Source organism: Elgaria multicarinata, chromosome 1 (assembly GCF_023053635.1).
Source record: "Elgaria multicarinata webbii isolate HBS135686 ecotype San Diego chromosome 1, rElgMul1.1.pri, whole genome shotgun sequence".
NCBI lineage: Eukaryota > Metazoa > Chordata > Lepidosauria > Squamata > Anguidae > Elgaria > Elgaria multicarinata.
In genome coordinates this window covers 69,489,626-69,514,911 of record NC_086171.1, presented here as the reverse complement: position 1 = coordinate 69,514,911, position 25,286 = coordinate 69,489,626, and the positions used below count along the sequence as shown (strand labels likewise).

General features: G+C 42.3%; 1 protein-coding gene across 2 annotated transcripts in view; it reads right to left on the bottom strand.

The window, feature by feature from the left end:
* PDE1C (phosphodiesterase 1C) overlaps positions 1 to 25,286 on the bottom strand; it is a 261,988-nt gene that overhangs the window by 31,880 nt on the left and 204,822 nt on the right. For both annotated transcript variants that reach the window (XM_063129811.1, XM_063129819.1), the window contains exons 9-13: positions 23,174 to 23,274; positions 19,470 to 19,598; positions 12,551 to 12,652; positions 11,093 to 11,213; positions 6,972 to 7,053 (exon numbers count right to left, since the gene is read on the bottom strand). In XM_063129811.1, the coding sequence (XP_062985881.1) occupies positions 6,972 to 7,053; positions 11,093 to 11,213; positions 12,551 to 12,652; positions 19,470 to 19,598; positions 23,174 to 23,274 (535 nt within the window). The remainder of the gene's footprint in view (positions 1 to 6,971; positions 7,054 to 11,092; positions 11,214 to 12,550; positions 12,653 to 19,469; positions 19,599 to 23,173; positions 23,275 to 25,286) is intronic.

The following is a 25,286-nucleotide window of genomic DNA, read 5'->3' as shown; positions in this document are numbered from 1 at the left end:
AAACTTTGCATTTGATTTACCGGGAAATTATCAGATGTAATTTGATGTATTTTCTGTAAATCTAATTTGATGTTCGCTTATTAGGTTGTTTTGGATAAATAATATAATAGCAAAAAAGCAGCTACTAAGAAATGCTTACTATCAAAAGTATCTTGTGTTATACCGTGCATATTTCAAAACACTAAAATTGGAAACCAATTTTCATGTATTATTCTCCATTTGTAGAGCAAATTAAACAAATTGGGTGCTGTGTTACTGAAATGCCTAGAGAAGCACCACCGTTAAAAATATGGACACTAATGTCAAATGTAATTACGATTTCACATAATCCACTTATTTAATTTAGTTTGCATGGGACACAGAGCCCACTTCCGATCACCTAGGATTCATTATAACTTGGCTTTATATCAGGAAATGAGAGAAATCAGAACTATTTAGAATGAGTGGTGGTTCCCAAGCCACATTCCATGGATTGCTGACCATCTGTGTAATAAAGCCTGTACTGGCGGCCCCATTCCCCCTATTCCTTCCTGTATTTCACAAACTATCTCAAAGCTGGGCACACATCTGAAGGGAACCCAAGACAGCAGAAACTAAAAGCTATTTCACACATTACATTTTTAGGTATACAGCTATGCTTTTTACAGTGTATATCTAAAAAATGAAATATGTGAATGAAATAATCACATGTTTGGAAATATGGGTAACCTACAAATATACTGATGATTAGGGATGGGAGAATTAGAAATGTTTGAGGTCATCTCTGCTGTCCACCTCATTTTGGTCATCTCACCTCGTTTTTGCTCTTTTTTTTTTTTTCAAAACAGGGGAAGTGAGCATTTTTTATACTTTTCCAAGCATGCACCCCAAATGTGCACTTACCCCCATGAAAATGGGGGAGAGGGGAGTTGCACATTTTTAGAACTTGGAAATGTGCACTTTCAAACAAATTCAAGGTTGAGAAATTTCCCAAGAATTGTTCTCCTCCTCGCATTTGGGGTCGCGAATGGGATGCGTTCACATGATTTGTGACCAAGAACAACATTTCCATATATCCTGCTCATGATGAGAAAGCCAGGACTAGCTGTAGCAACCTGACAGTTGATGGCAAACCCAAGCTCCGGCTATTGGGCGGTATAGAAATGTAATAAATAAATAATAAATAAGTTTGCTGCTACCCCATGTGAAGAATCCTACCCTAAGCTCCCTTGAGCATAATACAACTTGCTTCCATGTAAACCTGTCAAGGATTGTACTGCATGAGGCACACAGAATATTTTGAATAGGATTTCTGTGCACAGTACAAAGGGAAGTTTAAATCCTTGCATGGGAGCTGTAATAGCATTATAGAGCTACCTACCACTCAGGGACTCAAAAAAGGAAGGGGAAGCTAGTGTTGGGGTGAAAATCAGTGAGGGCTGGATGCTCCAGCATCCAGCCCTCACTGGTCCAGGCAGACATGCCTGGCAGATTTCTGCTCCAATACTACTGGAAGGACCAAGGGGTCACAGGTCTAAGCAGAACTCAATTCTACTCAGTTGCACCCTTTGTCCTTTCCGCCTACTGTGTTAATGGTGGCCTTGGGGAAATTGTGTCTCTCTCTCTCTCTCTCTCTCTCTCTCTCTCTCTCTCTCTCTCTCTCTCTCTCTCTCTCTCACACACACACACACACACACACACACACACACACACACACCGATGGGGGCCTTTTAGGCCCCCATTTGTGGTGGTGGGGAAGAAACACGACAGCCACCATTAGAGAGTTATAGGGTATGAATGTGAGCCTTCTCTGTGAAAGGTTACAACTGGCAAACCAGCCCAAACAGGTAAAATGCACACCTTGCTACTGCGGTCATCTGTACACCCAGGGATAGTCCAGGAATACCCTTAAGTTGCATATTTGCTCCTTCAGGGAGAAAACAACCCTATCTAGAACAGGTTTCACTCCCTCTCCCAAACTCATCCTTTTGGGCTAACCAGCAAGCACCCATCTACATGGCTCTCTCCTGTTGAGTAATGCCTGTCCTCTCCACTGGTTAATTCAATTAGGTGGCTGAGATGTCCCAAAGGAACCAGCAAATCCCATATTTTTTGCTTTATGGGACAAGTCAACCTGTGACTGAAGTCAAAGGATGCAGGCCCAAACAGTGACAAATCGCAAAACCACAAGCGGTCCACAAACTGCCTTTCTGATTACTCTACATCAGACAGGGATGGGCAGAACTTAGATCTCTTCTACTCTTAAACACCCCTGCCAGCATAGTCAATGGTCAGGAATGCTGAGAGTCAATGTCCAAAACATCTGGAGATATAATTTCTGCCCACTGCTGCTCTACAAGAGTTCCTATGTGGGAAACTTTCCCCCATCTATTTCTCAGTTGATGAGACTCAGAATGGAAGCTGCAAGCCACCATCCCTCCATTCCAGAGCAGCAACAAACGGAAGCACTTAGGAATGAATAATGAGGGGAAAGACCATTGCTGTCATCAGCAGCCAGAGGTTTTAAGGCTGAGAGTGGAGAGCACATAATGGCCCATAAAACAAGGTGGGTGGCCAATAGTGTGGTTTTGGGAGCACCTAGGATAGAACTTTCTGTCCAACATTCGAAAGGAATCCACAGGCCTGTTATTGAATTCGCAGCAGGTTCAGACATCTCCAACTGATCGTCAATGTTTGCCCAGTATGTTATAAAACTGTGGGCTTCCTCCTTGCCAGGCAAAGGGCAAAAATGAAAGAATGTCACTACACTACTCAGTGGAAAGAGGCACTGATGACAACAAGGAGCAAAGTCTCCAATCAAACCAGCCTCCTACAGCCTCAGACAGAAGGAAAAGCTTTTATGTCTTCTAAGCCTCCTGTTGAGCAGCAGAAATTTCTTGGCTTGGCATTCTATTGCAATTTGGCCTGAATGATGAGAAAGCTGACTGGCTTTCAAATATCAGCACAGGGCTCGTGGCAAAAGACTTAGAAAAGTGACTGGCCTTTTTTTTAAAAAAAAAAAAGGCCTATGCATTTAAATTGAGTTATTTCCCCAGGAGAAAACACACTAAGGAATCATTAATCTCCTTCACTGAAAACGTTTCACCATTAAAAATCCCAATAACAAAGTCCTCGGTTGTTGTTGATTTTTAAAATGTTATCTGCATGTTTAAAGTGCAATAGAACATCCCTGAATCCTAAAACTGTGTGTCAGGAGATAGCTTAGGGATAGCTTGGGTTAGAGAGAGTTATTGGGAAAGAATACGTACCACTCCATCAAGCCAAGCAAAATTTAAATCAAAATTTCCCTTCCTGGGTTGAAAATTGAATCTTCATGAGTTCCGGGAGATTATATTTTGGCTGAATTTCCAAACATTTTACCACCAGCAGCATTCCACCCTGCAAACTGGGCACCCTCTCCCCTAGCTTTTACACCTCCCATTTTGCTTTTCAGAATGCATCAGTTATGCATTCCACATACACTTGACTGACTCTCCTTCACTGAAAGGACTCACTTAGTTTACTCCACAGCCACATACTTTTCAGCCAGAAACACAAGTGTGTAATACAGATTATTTGGAACAACGCTAAAAGACAGAATTGCAAATGAAGTAAGAGGGGATATTTTGTGGTGCCACTCTGATAGTGTCAATGGTGGTAACAGCATTATTATCCCACTCACATCCAACACCCAGGTTCCTTCTACTTGTCACTTATACTTATTTCATCACTGTAGATAATCTTCAGCCCACGATTTATGACTGTATGGTAGTTCTTATTAGAAAATGAATCAACTACACTTCACTAGAAAATTGCTATCAATCATAGAAGGAGAACAGTAATGGACTATTCTCCTACTGTCTTTTGACACCATCTTTTGGGTGTGTGGGGGGAAACCTTACATCTGTGCAGAGCAAACAAAAATAAATACATGATAGTTCTTGATTTAATTACAGAATCACTATATTGAAAACATTAAGCTATTGCCCACTGAGCAGCAGGCTGAGAAATGAAAAATTTTTAATGTTTAAGAGCATGAGATTTACAGAGAGAATGTAATTATTAACACCAGTGAGATGCAGTAAACTTGCACAAATTAAATAAAATATTAAACAGCAGAGGACTATATAAATCAGTCATCAGTACTGACTGAGTGCTTGATTTGTTTGCTATAATTATTTTGTCGTGTTTCTCAAAACCTCCTGCCTTCTTGGGAGACAATAACGAGGCCTGCTAAGTAATCCACAAAGCTTTATTCAAGCAATATACATCTCTTCCCACCTGAAGAGAGTCTAATCTCTAGGAACTTTCCCCTAGGTAAAACTGGGCAAACTAAGCAAGACAATTGTCCTTTCAAGACGAATGGAAAGCCCTTTCCCAAGACGCGTTAACTTCAGAGAGACTAGTTCTGATGCAGCTTCCGACGGGACGCCAGCCAGGCTGACTTTCTCTCACCTTTCTTTAGCTCTGCCCATTTTAGTCTGCAGCGTACTCTAAGATCAGCTAACCTCTCCGTGCTCTCCCCCTTGGAAGAATATTAGCTTCCCACTGACAGTGTATTGTTTGTCCTTGAGGAGATAAGCTCTGGAGATGGTTTACTCCCAGCTGGTGAAGAGCCCGTGAGAGCTTTCTCCCCCATGGGTACAGGCTGGCCTCTTTCTGGTGCCGACTCCTCTACTTCAGAGTCTGATTCTGATTGATCACCTGAAACACCTTCTTCTGACCCAGGGGGATCAGGGCTAGACATGACATATTTTTGCTTACAGTGTAATTCACCATTAATTCCCCAATGTTTTGTGCAGGGAATAAGAGCCTTTGTACTGAAGGTCAAATGCCATCTGAAGCTCTGTCCAGAAAAACAAAGCCAAGGGGTAAATTTCCATCCTTTGCATCTATAAGGGGCTACCTTCTAATAAGTCAGGCCAGCCAACTTTGCATTATCCGTTCTGCCTGGCAGCAGATCTCCAGGGACCAAGACATGATGACTATTTACCTCAGGGATGAACAGCATGTTGCCACGGGCGCACATTTCCTTCGCCTTTCTGTGGCCCCTGCTTCTGCCACTGTAACTCCAAGACATGACAGCAAGAATGGGCTATTTTTCATTAAAACAGGAGGAATGCACCTTGTTTTCACACAAAATTGTAATTGTGTAACCCTCCCAGGGGCATGATTTTGCTTAAAAACAAACTGTGTGCTGTCCACATGCCTAATTTTGAAGAAAAGTGTGTCTTGCTGCTGCTACATTACCAAATTCAGCAGGAAAATGAGCAGCTAGGTGGTAGCAATTTCAGTGGCGGGGAACTGTGCAGCCCACAGTGTTTGTGTGTGGAGGGGGAAACAGCCCCCAGACCCGCTGAAGTTGACTGCCCCTAATTTAACTAGAGATGTCACGGATTGAACTGGTACCTTATCCATGCCAAAGATGGTTCTACCAATGACCTGTGACCTAATCCTAAATATGATCCGGCTTCCCTCAAAAACATCCAGGGCAGGATCTACACTATTCATTACACCGTTGTTTAAGTGCATTGTTGCGTCCTCCCTTGCTATGTTACAAAATGCAACTTGAGCCCAGTCAATCGAAATACCTTTTCTTCTATCGTTTTACCTGGGCACACTCTTCTTTAGAACGTTCTTCATTAGCTCTGAAGTAAACCTCCTTCTTCCGGTGACTCTGAGCTAGACCTGCCGGGATAAGCCGGCAGGGAGGCGGGGTGACGCGTAGGGACGAGGGAAGCCCTGCAGCGTCTTAAAGGGGCCACGTGCGCCCCGAAAGATAAGCGTTTTTTTAAAAAAATTAAGCCTCTGTCCCCTCTTTCACCGCCCTCCCTCCCTCTCCCCCTCCCCCCTGTCGCATTGTGCCAGCTCTCCCTCCCCTAGAAAAGCCCTCACGTCCTAATCAGGAAGCAAAGACCATGGTCATGAGACATGACTTTGAAAGACGGCATTGAATACAACGAAAGGTTTGGGCACATTGTTAGTTTTAAAACAATTTTAACAGAAAGTGGAACGGTTTAAAAAGTCAGAAGAAACGTAACAACAACAGCATCACGTGACTGCTGACGTCATCTCTGCCAACTTGTTACGTTTCATCTAGACAAGTGTAGACGGGCTCCAGATTCGCTTCAGAATTGTGCTTCAGGCAACACCCAGGGACAACTCTATGCTGCAGCATGAAAACGAGCTACATTTGTCCATTCCAAAACCTTGTAGCAGTTTGCTGCTGCATTTTGGTGGCAAGCCGTGACTTTTTCTCCCTTTTCTTAAACAAATAAAAAAACACAGCGGTGGCAGGTTGGTTGGGGCCACACTGGGGACCGTATGTGGCGGCTCGGGGCCACGTGTTGCCCACTCCTGCCCTAGATGAACAAAAAAATAATAATAATGGATTATGACTAACCCTAGGCTAATCTTGTACAAGGAGAACTGGTGCTGTGATCTCGCCCTGCCACAAGCTGTGTGCTAAAGTGCTTGTCTGGCTCCAATGGGCCACACAAAGCTTTTTCTGGGTAGAGGGGGGATGGCCACGCCACACATGGCAATACCCACACATGCAACACTGCACCAGGAGAACAGCGCAGCAAGGGCTTTGAAAGGAAATGGGGGAAGAGCTTTGTGCATAATACAGAATGCTGCTTTAGCTGCAGTGTAGGATTGGGCCAGGCATTATATATAATACGCAGAACTCCATCATATTATCTTTAACTCAGGGTGACTATAGAGGACAAACCTTATCAGAATGGTAGGCACCCCGTTTGGTGCTGTAGAATTAATACAGTTGCATTTTAGAACTGCTCTTTGAAACGAACAAAAACTTAGTAGTGGTTTGATGTAGAATCCTTACTCATTTGAGGGAAATAACTATCATTGAGATATTATTCTTCTATTTTTAGGTTACATAAAATAACACCTCTTGGGCGATTGTATTCCAGCCAAGAAACACTCCCCTCCCGCCACTTCAGAAATGGAGCCTGGCTGGCTGTACCTACCTATTTGAGACTGAGGAACCATGGTGGATTTGCGATCGCACAAAGGGGAGAAAGGAAGGCCGAGTTCTGCTTCTTTGTCACCCTGAGGAATCAAGAGAAAGGACAAAAAGCAGGTTATAATACAGCAAGAATGTAAAGGGCATAAGCCATATTCTCTTGCACTTCACACTGCTCTGAGTGAGACTTACAAAGGATTAATTCCTGACGTACTGTGACTTTAGCACTCAATGCAAAAAAGAGAGGTACAGGTTCATGGTGAATTTCTTGGGTCTGCTCGTGTATGCAATAATCCAGAGAACTTTAGACATGCCCAGTGAGACTTCTTAAGATCTTCAGGGGAAGCCCTTCTCTCAGTCCCACCAATATCACAGGGACGCTAGGTGAGAATATGGGAGAGGGCCTTCTCGGTGGCTGCTCCAGTGCTCTAGAACTCTCTTCCCAGGGAAGCTAGACTGGCTCCCTCCATGATGTGCTTTAGGAGGCAGGCAAAGACTTTTCTGTTCCAGCAGGCCTTTGGTGAATGAACTGGACCTCCATCTGTGTCAAGGACTTTTTAAAATTGTCATTTTAAATGTTTAAATGTTTTAATATTGGCATATGTTTAATATACTTTTAACTTTTGTATATCTCTATTTATAGGTTTTTAATGTATATGTTTTAAATTTTGTGATGCCGCCTTGAGGCCCAGCATTGGGCAAAAGGTGGGAAATAATAATAATAATAATAATAATAATAATAATAATAATAATAATAATAATAATTCTGACTTTTCCCACTTAAGATCAGCAGATTCCTCCCCTGTTTATTTATCTATTTATTTACAACACTTATTTACCACTCCACGGATTCTTCAGCAGTGAACAACAAGAGATAAAAAAATAAAAAGAATAAAAACACCACATTAAAATTATTCTCTCAAAAGCAGAGTGCCAGTGGAAACTGTGGCTGGTCAGTCAAGGAAGGCTTCCTGGAATAGAGGCACTGGAAACAACACAGCATTCACACCTGCCTGACTTCCAAAGGCAGGGAATTCCAGAGAAAGGGGGCCACCACATTGTAGGCTCTTCTCTGGGTAGACTCCAGTAAGGGCATAGATCCATGTGGAATCACCAAGAGCATGCCCTCAAGTTGATAGTGCCACATCTCCTTCCAGGGCAGGAGAGGCCATGTTGCCAACTAACCAGAAAAAAAAATCTCTGAGGTTGGATCCATAGATGGAAGATCTCCACTCACAGAAGGTGGCTGCACCCAATTTCCCCCCTGCTCCACAGCTCCTCCCATTCAGCAGGGGGCCCTGACATTCTGCATAGCATTTTTAGGGGGTGAAGCAGCTGCCACATGGAGGAAGAAGCAAAGTGGTGTATTTCTACCAGTCCATTTGCATGTGACTAATCTGCATCCATCCCCTTGCCTAGCCAGTTCCTGGACTCTCTGACCAGTTTTTTGTTGGGGCATAGAAACCAGAATTTTTGACTGGTGACCAGAAATTCTGAGGAAAAGTCAGCAGCATACAATTGTCAGTTAGTAGGCATACTGGGACTGTGTAGTCCACACATGTGCACTACAGTGCTGGATTTTTGAGCTCTGTCCTAGGGCATCATTTCACATCACATGCTGCTGTGACAGTCAGGGTTGCCAAAACAAGAGCCTGTTTACTTTTTGCAATAGCTTTTGGGACGACCACAGGTCTCAAGGGCCACTGCTCTAAGCCTTGATGCGCTGCTCTGCCATTTGTCAAGGCAATGGAGAAAGAGAGGGAGGAAGCTCTCTGCAGCATTGCAGTATAACAAGAAAAATATTTTTGTGAATTATTATTATTATATTATTGTTATTATTATTTATTGCATTTATATACCGCCCCATAGCCAAAGCTCTCTGGGCAGTTTACAAAAATGTTGTTGTTGCTGGTTTGAACTATTGTATTTTAGTTTGGTAGCATTAAATTATTTTAGTGTCATGTTTATACGTTAGCAAAGACATCTCAAAGGTCTATTTCCCCAGCCCCATTGTCTAAAACGAAACACAGTAGACTGCTTAAATCATCTATCTACTAAAATAATGCATTAACATCTGTAATTAAAGAGCTACTGCTCAGACTGTTGGCCCTCCCTATAGGCACAGGGCCTTATTGTACTCCTGCTAGCATCAAGCAAGAGAGTCATGCCATCAACTTAATGGCATTAAGCCACGGTAAGCCCATTATATGTAATATATGCATGACAGCTGATGATCAGTCTGGCTGTATACAAATTATCTGCCATATGTGTCTGCGTAATTGAATGGATATTTTCATCTAGATGAATGGGCTCTTAAATCCTGAGTAAGAAAGCTAGATGGGCTGCTGTGAAGTACTACTTCCCTGTTCAGCATGCTTGGGTCAATAATAGGGCCTTGTTTGTCTTACTGAATTGCAAGGACTGTTATCCTTTCTGCATAAGTGGACCATTCTTTCACATTTCTACCACAGCTTCTTGCTGAATATTAGAATTTCTCCATGGTACTGTGATGGGAGGTGATCTGGCCACTGCTGAACTGGTGGCATCTCATATTGATTACTGTAATTCATTTATTTATTTATTTAGAATATTTATATACCGCTCCCCATTGAAACATTTTGGAGCGGTGTACAAGGTAAAATGAAAATAAAAACAGAATAAAACAGTTAAAACAAAATTTAAAAAGAAGCAAAAACGGAAATCCAAGGCTGCATGTTAAAGAAAGGCTTCTTGGAATAAAGATGTTTTCAGGAGGCGCCGAAAGGAGTACAAGGTTGGCGCCTGCCTGACCTCCAGAGGCAGGGAATTCCACAGGAGGGGCGCCACCACGCTGAAGGCTCTTCCCCTGGTGGATTCCAATCAGAGGATGGATCTATGTGGAACCACCAGGAGCAGGCCCTCGGATGACCTCAGTGACCAGGCAGGTTGGTAAGGGAGAAGGCGCTCTCTCAGGTAATGCCCTCCTTGTAGGGTTTACTCTTGGAAGATGGTCTAGAAACTGCAGATAGCAGGCCATTTACAGACTGGAGTAGCTGTATGGAACATAATATCCCTATGTTAGCCCACTTGTACTGTCTGACTGTCTCCCATTTAAAGTGTTAGTTATGACAAACTAAACAGATTTGCCCAACATAACTGAAGGAACGTCTCTTCTCTGTTAACTTCCCCAGTTTTAAAACACCTGCCAGGGGCCTTTATCTGGATTCCTTCTGTACAGGAAATGAAATCTTACGGAGTTCACGGAGGGCATTCTTTGCAGTGGTGTTGAAGATTTGGGATCAGTTTCTCAAGTGACCCACCAGGCTACCTCCCTCTTAGAATTCAGGTCCAGGGTGAAAATTTTAAAAGCACATATTTTCTTGTGCTTTTTTTTACCTGTGCAGTCGCCTTCAAACTTTTTATTGTGCAATTTTTCTGGTACACTGCGATTAACATGTTTCAGAAACAAATAGCAAATGAAATTAAGTAGGCACTATCTGCCTGAGATAACTTATACAGATTCCCTATCATGGGTTGATAAGGATGACTCAAAAGCCAACTCACTTCCACTTTGAAGCACCTCATAAACATGTCAATGAAGTTGATATGAGTCCAGTGCTTGGGATAACTAGGATGAACAGGCCCTTAAGCAGATACAACTGAAGTTTAACAGGTGTTGATGGGTTTCACAGGCTAGGAATGTGTTCGAAAAGTCCACAAGATAATTCCTATATTAGAAGTCATTAGAAAAGAAACCACTAATGGGGCAAACCTGTACATGACTACCCAGAGGGAAGTCCCACTAAGTTCAATAGGTCTTACTTTAAATCTTTTTCATTGTTGTATTTACTGATCATCTGATCTATCATACAGAAAAATCTATGGTGAATCAATGAAGGCAATAGTCAATAGATCAGATGCTACTGTACATATACCTATAGAAGTGAGGTATTGTCCAAATAAATGGAAAGCACACATACACACACAAACACAAAAGATACACCCCAAATTACTTTTACTTTTCCCCCTGAGGTTTCTCTTTCCCTGAGCATCTAAGACTACTCTATCATCACGTCACTTCTTTGTCCAACTTCTTCATTATTCTGTCACCAGAAGTCCAAAGTAAGTTTACATTTTTCAAGTTACCTGTCTGAAAAACTCCTCAAGCAACGACATGGTCCAGCGATGATGGAGGTCCCATGCCTTGGCAGGATGACTGATGTCGGCAGTATGCAACATCAGTGATAAGGCTTTTGGTTTGTCGATTCTGCAAACCGAAGCAGTGGTACAATTTAATTGTTTGCATCATTAGACAGGAACTAGACAGCTAAGCAAGGAAACAAAGCTGCTCTAACCTTCAACTTATAGACTGAGGGTGGGTTGGTTTTTACAATATTTAACCATACTTGGTTCCCACAGATAAGGCTTCAGACCCCAGGCCTATTCTGAAGTTATGAGCTGAAATCACTCATTATATCTGTAGCCTAGCATATGCAGTCCTCTGAGGTGAAGTACAAGGTTGGTCTCAAGACATTTAGAGCGTTATTCCAGGGAGAATAACAGCTGCTATTTATCTGGGGACACCAGGTGAGCTTGGGAAATATAACTCTCCGACTTTCCCTTGTAAGGTAAAGAAACAGCAGTTATTATTCACAACACTGAAGCTATAGGCATAACCTGGAAAGAGTGAGTGAAGATCGCTGGCTACAAGCAGCTCCTGTCATATTTCTTTTTCTGCCATTAGTCATCACATGCTTTGACATTCTCACAATGGTTTTATGGAAGCTGCCTTATACTGGATCAGACCACTGGTCCATCTAGCCCAGTACTGTCGACACTGACTGGTGACAGCTCTACAGGGTTCCAAACAGGATTCTTTCCTAGCCCTATCTGGAGGTGTCGGGGATTGAACTTGGAACTTTCTGCATGCAAACCATGTACTTTACCACTGAGCTACAGCTTCTTCCACTGATTACACACCCCTCAGTGCTTTTCCCTAAATTGATAGGAATATAAATTCTACATCAAAAAGGTAATGCTCCCAACAGATCAAATCTAGTTCATAGATCTTAGTGTGGGTGTTCTGTCTCTTTAAGAAGGTGTGGTTAATTGCCATTAAGCTCATTCCTTAACAAAGCCCCGCCACCACAAAGAAACCCAAAAAGGCTCTTCTCCTCCCCGGAAGCTCTTCGTTCTAATCCAGAGCGGAAGGCAATTTTTCAACACTGGGAAAGAACACGTGTGATGCTTTTAGTGCCTCCTCTCCACCATCTTCTCCAATGGGAAAAGAACCAAAAGCAACTTGTTATCACATGGTGGAAGGGATATTTTGCCTGCCTCAGCTGTCCTTCAAGTTGATCAGTAGCTAGCTTTGATATAGTAAGGACACAGCAAAGACATGCGTTTCTTTATCCCAGTTCAACTTTAATCCTTGCTCTTTGGGAATGTGTGTGTGTGTTCAATTGCTGTGAAAAGAAATAGGCACAGACATCAAAGGATGCTGGGTTCCCCCAAAGAGATGTTTTTGAAGCTTGTTTAATGAAGTGGCAAAGTACCAGCTGTAATACAGCCCTTCCCGCTGCACAGTGCCACAAGGTGACTCACCCTTCTGGCTGCTGCAGTGCATTCTTCATGGCTTTGATTTGCTGGAAGTGACAGGACATATCTGTAGCCAGCACCATCTCAATCACCAGAGTCCTGAATTCCCTTTTGGGTAGATATTCAGTCAAGTAGGAGTGGAGAGAGAGAGAGAGAGAGAGAGAGAGAGAGAGAGAGAGAGAGAGAGAATGTAACAAACACTTCTTTTTTGTTTCTCTATCTACAAATTGTTTATAACATTCTCACTCTACACTCCCATGTGCGTCACTGAACACTTCACATTATCTTTTTTTCCCCTGCAGCTTAAGGGTGGAGAGGAATATCTGTTGGAAATACCAGACCCGGAGTGAGCAATTTAGTCAGATGATGTAGCCTTGCTTGCTAAGTGATAACACAATGCTTTTCAGAAACCGATGTTGAGGCATTCTCCTTTCTATGAAATGCAAAGTTCCAGAATCATCAGGCCAAATATAAAGATGATGTTGCAGGCTAAAATTACTTAACCATACACAAGGCAGTACGCCTATATACACCAGTTGCTGGGGAACATGGGTGGCAGGGTGCTGTTGCACTGTGTCCTGCTTGTGGGTCCCTGGCTGGCCGGTGTGTGAACAGAACGCTGGACTAGATGGACCCTTGGTCTGATCTAGCATGGCTCTTCTTATGGGGGGAAAGCATGGCCAGACAAAGGGGGACACTTTCATCTGGTAGGCTCAGTCTATTACCTGAAGGAAACATTGAGACTAAATGGTAGATCATGCTTGAGGATATGTATGAGGACCTATTTCCCTGTATCTCTATGGAATGGTGAGGTATTGTAAGATCTGCAGGAGTCAATCAGAAGCAATTTTAGAATGGAACAGGCAGTATTAAGAGTTGCTGGTCCAAACCCTTCTCTAAGAGTCAGAGGCCTAATCTACACTTGCCATTTATCCCGGGTGGTCATGAGGTTGTCCTGCACGTCCAAATGATGCACAGCGGATCCCGGGGGAGAACTGGGGACGAGCACTCAGTTCTCCTGGGATAGCTGGGATTGCTTTTGTCCCTTTTTCCCTGCCATCTCGGGACCATCCCAAGCTCTGTGGGGTGTGTGGCTCTCCCCCCGGGCTCCTCCTTCTTCCCCACAAGTAGCAGGGATCAGGAAATGGGCTTGGAGCTGTGCAGGAGGAGTCCGTGGGCATCGGGGTTGAGGGCGAGAGCATTTTTGCCATCTTTGGGATGGCACTCGGGGTCTTCCAGCACTGAGTATGTTGGATTTTTTTTTTAACAAAATTGTTCCTTTGTGCAGGATCACGTCTGCGCAGTTGCACAAATGTCTCCTCTTTTGGGAGGAAAATGTCACCCCAGAATGTCCCTCTTTACTTTGCTGGCATGTGGCCCGTGAGGGATGATCCCAGAAGCGGAAAACTCCGTGATCATCCCTCTCCACTCCCCAAAGGGCTACAGGTGTAGATGAGCCCAGAGAGACATACAGGAAAACAGTGGTGGCTGGTGAGGTGGTTGCTAGGTGGCCATAGCCCAACAATGGTGGGGGTAACAGCCTCCCCACCCTTACCTTTCATTACCAGGAGGAGGTGATGGGAGAACTGTGCAAGTTCACAGCCACTGAGTGGAGGATCACCCTTGATGGTGTCAGCAGCCTGCACCCACACCAGAGAAAATTTCCACTCCACCGTCTCGCAGTTGCTTAGTGCTGGCTGCAGCGGCTCTCACCATCACATTCTGATGACAAAAGGTAAGACCCCCTCCCCTCCTTAACACTAGCTGGCAGATGCAGTGCATTTTGTCTAATGAAACACCTTCTTGGCCACCCCTGTAATAAACACTTGATGTGGATACTGTCATTACATACTTTAGCCAGTAGAGTTCAGTTTGTTCAGGAGCTTCCTGCATCTGTACTGTTCTTGTTGGAGACAGAAAACAAAAGTCCTTGTCTAGTTTTCTGCCTGGTGCATCCTCCAAGCCTTCCACGACACATTGCTTGTAGTTTTTGAGAGAGTATGTCACATGGAGTGGCACACTTCTGTCTCTCAAGAACGACAAGTCCCAGAGTTCCTTAGTTACTGCCAGGTTTTGCTGTGCATGGGCAGGAGGGGCCAACAGGGAACTGAGGGCTAAGCTACACATTACATTGAAGACATAGTATGAAGGTGTTCCTCTACATTTCAGTTACTCATAGGTAAGTTTATGGGCCACTGATCCAGATCAGGACCACCACACATGAAGAGGGGATGTTTAACTTTCCACCCTTTCAACTTCTTCCCAATATATCCACCACACTTGGGGTTTAAAAAAGAAAAACAAAACTTGTATTGGTGCCAGTGCAGGCTTTTTTTAAAAAAAAACATCCATTTGAGGGTTTGGGGAGTGGGTGGGAGTAGATTTAAACTCCCAATCCAGGTTGGGCCCCTGTAACCAAAAGGTAAAGGGCCAGTTGAACATGCACTTTGACCCTGAGATCTCAAAGACAGTGGGATTTCCAGGGCCCAGAATGCATGTCTGTGTCATGTCTAACCCTACTGCCCCTGTTTTGGGAGAAGGTGTTTCAGGTAATCAATCATAATCAGATTCGGAAATAGAGGAGCTGGCGCCAGACAACAGCCAGCCTGTAACAGTGGGGGAGAAAGCTCTCATGGGTGATTCACCAGCTGGGAGTCAGCCCTCTCCAGAGCTTATCTCCTCAAGGCCAAATCCTACACACTCAGTGGGAAGTGATCTTTCTTCCGGAGGAGACTGCTCCGAGGAACTAGCTGATGCTAGGGTCTGCCGGAAGCTAAAACGCACGGAGAGAAAGTCGGTCTGGCTAGCATTACGCCAGAACCTGCCTCCTCACCAGGCTCTCTGAAGTTAGGGGGTATTGGAAAAGGCTTCCTGTTCTCCTTGATCGGACAATTGTCTTGCTTAGTTTGCATAGTTTTGCCTAGGGGGAAGTTTCTAAGAGATTAGACTCTCTTCGGGTGGAAGAGATGTTTGTTGCTTAATAAAAGCTTTGTAGATTACCTAGCAGGCCTCGTCGTTTGCCTCCCATTGAAAGCAGGAGTTTCCTGAGAAACACGACAGCCTGTGATATACATATAATGACTGACAAGAGGAACACCATCTAAAGCGCTAATGTATAATTAATATACATAGATAACAAAGTGCCGTGTCTAAACCAGGTTTGGAGGAGTTGGCCCATTTTATCCTCAAATGTCAATTATACACTGACATTAGAGACTGTTATTTAGATCCCTTTTTAAAGAAAATGAAATTCTCAGCTCCCTCACTGAGCTGCCATTTTGTGAAAAAGTGGCAGTTTGGTGTGTGTTTTGTAAAGGGGCCATTCATGTAAAATTACAGACATTTTGCGCAAATGGACCTCTTTATGGCTGCCATTTGCACAAATGGGCCTTTTATGAAAAAGAACACACTGACATTTTGCAGCTCAGAGGAGGAGTGGGCCCCGTTGCGCTTGCCTGACTCAACATACGTCAAGTCGGGCTAGTGTGGTTGTCCACAGACTCCAGTCTGGAGGGCCAAGCCGGCAAGAAATCACCAAGCTTCAAGCCCAACACAGACACCCGGAACATCCCTAGGCCCATGTTACAAGTTGATGATAACTGATGCTTAGGCACTGTACTCCATAAGTCATTTCCCCAGCAAGCAGTGTATTGGCATACTAACTAAGGACGCATGAGAAATTCATTTCATTTCATTTTTTTATCAAGATTTACCCAGTTTACATCTTCTGGATCAAACATATATTCAGACACAATTTGTGGTTGAAGTCCGTACATTTCCGACCTTGCAATATGATTCACAGACACACACACCCCAAAAATGTGTTCGACAGCATGCATTCATTTGAAAACATGCACATGAAAAAAAGAACGTACTTCTGGAAAATGCTCACAAATGCGCTTGAATCAATGGGAGAAGAATGCATGCATTTGAAAGATGTGCACAATTGATGCATTCATTTGGAAAAATACAAATGAAAATACTATGGATTTCCTGTGAAAAGGAAAAACAAAACACAATCTGATTTGGACTCAAGTTGGGATGCACTTGGAGTTGGGATTCGGAGAATTCTGGCCAGCTCAAGTTTTGCTAGTTAGCACATCCCTAACGCTACAGCCCAGTTCAAACATGAAGCCAGCTGAGTAGAACACCACATACAGAGAAGCAATTTCAGCCTGCCAGTGGCAAGTTTAAATCAAACCGAAGTGTACTATTTAGGACCTCTCAGAGTGGGGCAAGCATGGATTGAATTTGATGGGAACCCTAAAAAACAACAACACACACCTTACTGTTGTGTTGCTCTAGGAGAAATTACAACCAAACAGCTCCACTGACTGAAGCTCTGATGAAACCATAATGAGGATGGATCCATCAAAAACAGCAAAAGAATACAATGTTTCCTAGATGACTTACCAAGCTTCTAATTGCAGGGAACGGCTTGTGCTGCAGTTTTAGCAAACTGCATGGAACCTAATAGCCCAAACACAACACTATTCCTGAGGATACAACCACACATCTTGGCAGACACCCGTTGTTTGCTTTTGTGGTTTCAGCCTGGTCCTTTGTCATTATCTTTGATAGTACTTGTTCAAATGTGATATGAATACCAATCCTGCACTTTTGAGTTAACTAAAAAAGGTGATTTCTTGAAAGGAAAGTGGGGGGAAATCAATTGTTTCTTTCTCGCTAGGATTCAGAATATTTTCCCTGCTGAAACTATTCTCCTTTACATATTCATAAACTTTGCAAAAGAGAGACAAATGGAAGATTCCAATTTGAATTCACTTCTTCATCCTTGAAAGCCCCTTTCAAAATTACAGCTCCAAAACCATATAAACCGTCTATAGTTTAACTTTCTATTTAAAATATTATTGAACCGTTAATGAGAAGTTCAGTGTTCACTGGAGTCTCAATTCAAAGTAAAGCTTCTGAACTTGAACTCAGCCATAAATCAATGGGATTGAAATAAACCAGTCAAATCTACAAATGTGTTATAATTATATATTAGTATGGTTATTTTTATTACAGCTATATATGCTATAGTAATATTACTATGGTTATATTTTGAAGCAATATAATGAACGTAATCTGGCATCCATCTTTGTGTGATGTCTGTGAGTCTCCTTCTATCTATCGGTCTCCTTCTGATAAAGAGTAACATTTAAAATGAAATATATTGAGAGATTTGATTTAGAGTGCTTTGAAAATAAAAACCATTTCTCCAGGGTGATGTTGACAGCTATTTATAACCACAGCTTGCAAAGGACTCAACTTCACCCACCAAGCTTTTACCAGGCTGAATGGGCATGACTTGAGTTCAAAACCTATTGCCTATATATCTCTGGGCACAACCTTTGCATTGGTTAATCAACTAGAATGGCCAAATTAAGAGACTAGACCCAAAACCCCAGCATCATGACTCTGCAATTAAACTGGCTACCCCAAGTCAGATAATATCTGAATTATTCTGTTTTTGAAGTACTTAGCAAACCTGACATATAAGGTGTTCCACCTTCAGTTCCATCTGTCTCCCTCCCAGAAATGGGGATGCATGCTGCTGCTGCCAGCAAGGTGAGCAAACATTTAGAAGAGATGGTGGCAAATTCCCCTCCCTGGCTGCTTAGCCCTCCCAGGCAAACATGTCCTAGCAGCTGAGAACAACCATGTCTGACCAGTCGAGATCAGAGGAGAGCAAAATTGGGGGGATGGGCAGATGATCCCCCTTCATCTAGCCCTCTGCATGCCAAATGATGTCAAAGGGGCATGGATGCAATTTGGTCCCTGGCAGGTGCAATAGATAAAGGACCTTCCCAATACATGCACCAGAAACTTACTGTGCATGGCCTTCCCAGCCCCCAATGGGAAAGGTGAGTGCCCCCCCAACTCCCCCAATGTTATCTCTGATGTTCATGAATTCCCTCTGCAGCACTTACCTTATCTCCAATCACATGTTGTAAATAACAGCAGAGATAACAGTTAAATCCCGCTCCCTGGAGGATAGCAGTAGCTAAATCCTGCTCCTCTACAGAGCAGATGGGGAAACTCCATGGTCCAGAGTTTCCTCACCCCTGGTCTAGATTTACTAACCCATTCATTAGAAAAATGTTCTACATTGATCTACACAAAAATGGCTTGGATTCAGGTTAAGTAAGTTGAACTCATTTCCCACTAAAAACCAGGTGACATAAGTGAAGCCATGACTAACTTGTCCCCTTAATTTCAATGAGACCTATGTTCAACTAAATTAGTTTGGGATGAACCCAACAGTAGTAACAATTTATTAACAAATTTCTCACAAATAATTCCAATGAACTCAGTTCACCCAACAGGACTTTCAAATACTTTCATAAATAAACTGCTAAATGCAATTCAACTCATGTCTTCTTCAGCATCCATGAACTTTTTAACTGATTGGCTGTATGGTATATTGGCTATACAGTAAATTGAGGAGTCGTACAATTTTCAGTTTTGGATCCTGCTGCTTTTTAACAATGGCTACTAAAGAAGATACCACTCAAAATGCATTACATATTCATGACTGAAATATGTTTAAATATGTTTCAGTGAACTTTGAGAACCAAGATATTGTTCATGTGAATCCAGCATTTTAACAAAATGGGACAGGCTCAGAAATGCTCTTGTTTGTTTTTCCACCGTTCATTAGGGGGAACAGGATCACTAGCCAACACTCTGTGTATGCAGCAACAGCAGCAAAGAAAAATGTGACGGCTCACTATTATGGTCTGTTTTAAAATTACTTAATTAGCAACTGGTAGGCTTCAACACAAATTGAGTGCTTCTTCTTCTCTCTTCATCTGCTACCAAACCATATTCCCTGCTGATTAGCCATGTACACTAAGTATATTTAGGGAGTACCCTCCAAGCAATTGTTTTGACAACCATCAAGGTCCATAGGCATCCTTACCTCCAATCATCCTTGGAGAGGTTGGACAAAATGTTCATCTCCTCATCGTCTTGCAAGAGGCGAAACGCTGCACTAAGGTGATGATTTTCTAGCACAGACCGGTCATTGTAAAGAATGGCTGTATCTGACCTAAAAAGCAAAAGACTTTGTTTCTATAAACATAGATTGGGGTTTCTTTCCCCTGAAGTAGTAAATATTCTTGCCTTACACACTACAACTGCTATTCACTTCTTGCATTTGTGTTAGAGGTGTGTATTCGTTTCAGAACAAATGAAAGACTGAACTGAATGGGAACCATTTGGTTCAATTTTCATTTGTTCCACAATGAATGTGCAAAGCACAGATATAAATGGGTCACAAATTCATGCCCATTAGTGCCAGGAAGGGGTGAAAGAGCTTCCTCATTTCACTGACTGTTCCTGTTGGCAACTATTTTTTACCCAGAATGCCTCACATATGTTGCTCTAGAGCATTTTAAGAAAAGAAAATGATAGCTGCCAATGTGGCCTGCTATTTTCCCTCAGAATGCTGTGGAAGGACACTATGTCTGGGACATTCTGGATAAATAAAATAGCTGCTACCAGAAATGGCCAGATAAATTATTTCTGCTGTTACTGTCACCACAAGTGACAGCACACACACACAAAATCATAACAGTCCCATTCCATACATGTCTACTCTGAAGTAAGCCCCATTAAATTAAATAGGGACTTACTCCCAGGTAAGTGGATATAGGATTTCAGCCTAAATAAAATAGAAAAAGAACAGTAATAATGAACAGGAAAACGAATGTGAATACAACAAATAACATATGAAACAAATGCAATTTTAACAAATTAGTAACAAAACAAAAGCAGGAATTAATTACAGAAATGAATGGAGTAACAAAATAAAATAAAAAAGGAAAATCCTGCACATCTCACTGCATCATTTCATACCTTACTGTCACACTGCATGGTAGTTAATCTGTGAGAGAATTATTTGCCCAAAGCCAGCAAAGGCTTCATCTTAACTTTCCCAACCACAAGAATAAAACTGTAGCTGCTTCAGCAACAATCTTGCTCTCCATATTTCTTCCTAGATAAGGTTTCAATGCATATTCTCAATCTGATCAATATAAAGCAGAATTGTACCATTTTCATCATCCAATAAAAACACACCCACGCCATCACCCGGACCGCTCACTCATGCCATCCAGTCAGACTGTGAGATCACTAGGGATGCCCCATAAGGCCTTCGCCCCACAAGGTCACAGAGTCCAGGACTCCTCAAAACACTAGCTACCACCACCTACTGATTTATAGAGAACAAGTTCTAAAATAGACTAATGCTGTTCTAAAAATCTAACACCACATATCTGCTTTCAATAACTTCTCTCCTTCCCTTCTCATTCACACTGTGATTCTTATTCTATTCACTAATTAAGCTACATCCGGGCCCTAATTCCTCCCCCTATCTCTGTCCATTGTAACGCCACTCTCTCCTTCCCTGGCTTCTCCCGCACTGCCCCTCCTTCTAAATGACTTATTCCAAATGCCACTAGCTCCAACCATCATTTCATTCTTGTCTTAGCTGTCCATCCACTCACTCTTCTGTAAAAGAGATAAATCAGCCAATCAGTCTACTCGTGGGTTCAAATGTTACACCACTCCATGTGTGGCTAAAGATGTGCGAACCTTTCAAACTTGGTTTCATTCAGGTTCTCATTTCCCCAATGCTAAATTCAATCTTTCTTGATTCTGCATCAGATTACAAATTTAGTTATTTTTAATCCATAGGCTTTAAAAAAAAAATCCCAATTTTTGTACACATTTCCCCCTCAAATTTATGCATTTCTGTGCACACATTTGAAAATGTACACTTTACCCCCTATTCAATAAAGCATTGATGTGTGCATATATATTTTCCCCTAAACTGCATCAAAAGCTTCAGAAACGACTTCAGTGGCAAACTGCATTCCAGCTTGTGTTTAGGTTTGGGAAGTGCGAATTGTGAATTGTGAATTTAGTAAGTTTGCACTGAAACATGAACTAAACAAATTCCTCTCCCATCCCTAGTAGAGGCAGCTAAAAATCATTGGTCATGGGCCCCAGCTGTTCACATTGCAGGTGCTTATTCCAAGCACTTGTTCATTCCAGTCATATGGAGTAAAAACATATTTTGACCTCTACTTGGGCCTGAATTGGCCCAGTTTCACTCTCTTGCTTACACACGCACACGCACACCACTCCCGCCCAATTGCTCCACCCTTTGATCTTTTTCAACTCTGTCTAGAACTTAGAAAATTTGATTTGATTGGAGGTACTCCAGTGGCTGGTGGCTCCAATGTCAGTGGGGTGGTGAATCTACTCCGGGTTTCAGTCAGAACTCTAAAGGAGCAATCCAAGGTAATTCACAGAACCTTTAGCGTTCTGACTGAATCTTGGAGTTAATTCACCACCCCACTGACATCGGAGTTACGAGCCTCCACTGAGGTGTTCTCTTTGACCTCTTCTCTCCCTACACTCTCATTTATGGCTACTTGTGTCCCTTTTTCCTGGCTATTGCCTCCTGTCTTAGCTGCAAGTCATACTACAGCTGCTGCTTCTATGCTCCACAGGTCCATTTTGAGCTGTACTAGACCTCAACTCCTTAGTGTGTATCTGCATCTCTTGCCTTGGCTTAGTTGCAAGATTGGAGAGGACGTGCACTATAGAGGTCTTGTCAAAAGACTGAGGTGACAGAGGAGAAGTAGCAGCTGAACAAAACACAAAGCAATAGAACAGAACAGGGCAGGGTAACTGGAAAAATATCCTTTCTTTCAGGGAGTGTGAACTACACATTGGAGATTGTATTTGTTATTATTGTTAATGTCTTCCACTAAAAGAACTACATATTATGACTTTCCTGAATTATTTCTTTACAGTGCTATATTCCAGTAATTAATAAATGGAAGCAATTTGTTTACACACTTATATGAAACATAATCTGTTTTGCTTCTCATTATATTAATTATTCCAATAATTTTAAATAGCATGTAGTATTTTCATTATTGATATAAAAAATCACCTCGGGACAAATGTGTTACACCAAAGATATCCAATTGTTTAAGCCCCACTTAAACAGCTGTTGCAAGATATGGGGTTAGTAACTTATTAAACCTAATCAAAGCACAATCGTTAATATAATGAAGTCCTGAATTGGCTACATGATATAATTATTAAATCCTGGCAGGAAAAACCCAAAGCTCACCTACGTTCAAAAAGAGTCCCTCATTGAAAATTCCTCAAATCAACATTGAAATTTTACAATAAACGTAAAAATTGGTTTTGACGGCTAGAGTTCAAGTTGTATGAACCAAAACTCTAGGTTCTTCAATGAAATTTAGGCTTATCGTTTCATGACAATAGTATCGATACCTGATTTGAATTTTGCAAGACATTATTAATTCAAGATATGTGAGTTTGTAAGCTCCAGTTCAATTTTTGTTCCAGTTGTGCTTGACCTTAACACAATGACACATCTATTAGAGTGCAATAGTATGCACGTTTAGCCAGAAAAAAGTCCTACAAAAGTCCAACAAAAGTCCTACACGATGGCTGGGGACTACAGGGAGTCGTAGGGCTTTTTCTGTCTAAACGTGCATGGGTTCGTCCCCTGAGTGCTTTATTTTCATCTGCTACTGTTTCTACAGGTTCTTTCTTCCATAGCTGGTTCTTCCTCACCGTGTCTGAATATGAAAGTTGTTGGTGGTTCCAGTGTGTTCATAGTCATGGATGGCAGCTGCAAAGATCATAGCGAAGATTTCCAGCTCTGTCAACCAGTGCTGAAAAACAGATTTAAGATTAGTCCGATAACATCCTGCTTTGTCAAACTTCTAAAAACATTTTGTTTTGTAAGGAAGGTAGTTACATGATAGTTACCAACACTATACTCTGATGCCTTTTCACTGAAGGCTGCCACTATTCCAACACAAATAAAGGTACGCAGAACTAAAAAAAAGTCATGAGTCCAGCTAGCCTAGTATTGTTTACTCCAGCCTTCACCAACATGGCAGTGTCTAGATGTTCAGGACTACAACTCCCATAAGACCCCAGGCAGCTATCTTTTTTTTTCTCCAACTGTTGTAGAATTCGGTTCCCAATAATATGGTAGAGAATTTGGTTAAGCCATTGTCTGACTGGCAGCCACTCTACAGGGCCTGAGAGGAAAGTGTTCACTAGCCATGCTACTTGACATCATTTGCTTGGGGATACTGGATGGGCTGAACCCATGATCTTTGGAGTTCAAAACATGTACTGTACTGCTAAGCACCTGCTGCCCTTCCTCTGGGCACTGAAAACACAACTTCATGGCTGTAAATTGCAGGGGATGATACATATGGAAATAAAAAATGTATTTCAGATTCGGTCAGCTATCCCTAGCCTGGTGCTCACCAGATGCATTTTGACTGCAATTCCCATCATTCCCAGCCAATGGGAAGACATCAGATTGTGGAAGGCTCAGAATGATGGGAATGATTAGGTTGTTCACCATTACTGAATTTCTCATGCAGGAATTCTCAGAGAAACTCCACTAACTCCAGGGAACCTGAAAAACAATTTGAAAGCCACTGGCCTAGAGGACAGCAAGGAAAATATGAATTATCTCTGCTTTACTGAATGTTTATGATAATAAATCAATTCTCAAGCCAAAGGAGGGGGGAAGAATTACAATCTTTCACAAACATTTTATATACACAGAGATTTAGTTATGAAGCAAGGCATTTTGAACTGAAACAAAGGATTCACTATTGTACAGAGAAGAACAAGATGACTAAGAGAAATTTCTACACGGCAAACTAAATTAATTTCAAGACAGCAAAGAAAAATGCAGCAAGGAACAGAAGAAGCAATCATCATTCCATTTCCCATTTCTCCCTACGATTGTATCAATTTTCGACTGCATATAATGAAGACGATCTGCTTATTAACCATAAAACAAGGCAAGTTTTTCAATTTAGTACAAAGGCGAATCACACAGAGAATCCCAATGCTTCTACAGTTACAGAGCTTCTCTGGATAAAAACACACACACCCAACAGTGCTTTATTATTCTTTTAAGCCTTGATAATGCTGCATGCCTTCTATCAGTATGGCACACAATCCAGAGAAGTTGTGGAGTTGGCTTTTAATCTGATGCATAACCCATGTTCATAGAATCATAGAATCATAGAATAGCAGAGTTGGAAGGGGCCTACAAGGCCATCGAGTCCAACCCCCTGCTCAATGCAGGAATCCACCCTAAAGCATCCCTGACAGATGGTTGTCCAGCTGCCTCTTGAATGCCTCTAGTGTGGGAGAGCCACAGGCCCGGTTGAACACGTTTTCAGATATAACCGTTGACACAGGGCAGGAATGTGTGTTAGGAGAGTTAACATTTTTAGCTGCACAATTTTCCCACTTGAAATCACCCCACTGATGCTCCAAATAGACACACCAGGGGTTGGAGGTGGCAGAGAGGCAGACTATTTTAATTGGGAAAATGGCACTGGAGAATGGTTTAACATCTAACCTTCTGGCATCTCTGATTGGGTGGCCAGATGCAAAAGTGTACAGGACTCCCGCACCTTTAATAGCTGGGACCTTCACTTACTGTCCTGTTCTTTTTTCTTTTTCTTTTTTTTTTTTGCAGTTGACCACCCTAATCACTGACCTCAAATAATCCCCTGCCCCTTTCATGTGGCTATTTTTTGGCAGGTGGTTCCAAGGGGCATCCGCCTCTCACTGAAACTGTTAGATTAAGCAGCCTCTGTTCTCCCCAACCCACTAAGGGTGCAACCCCATGCATGTTTAGACA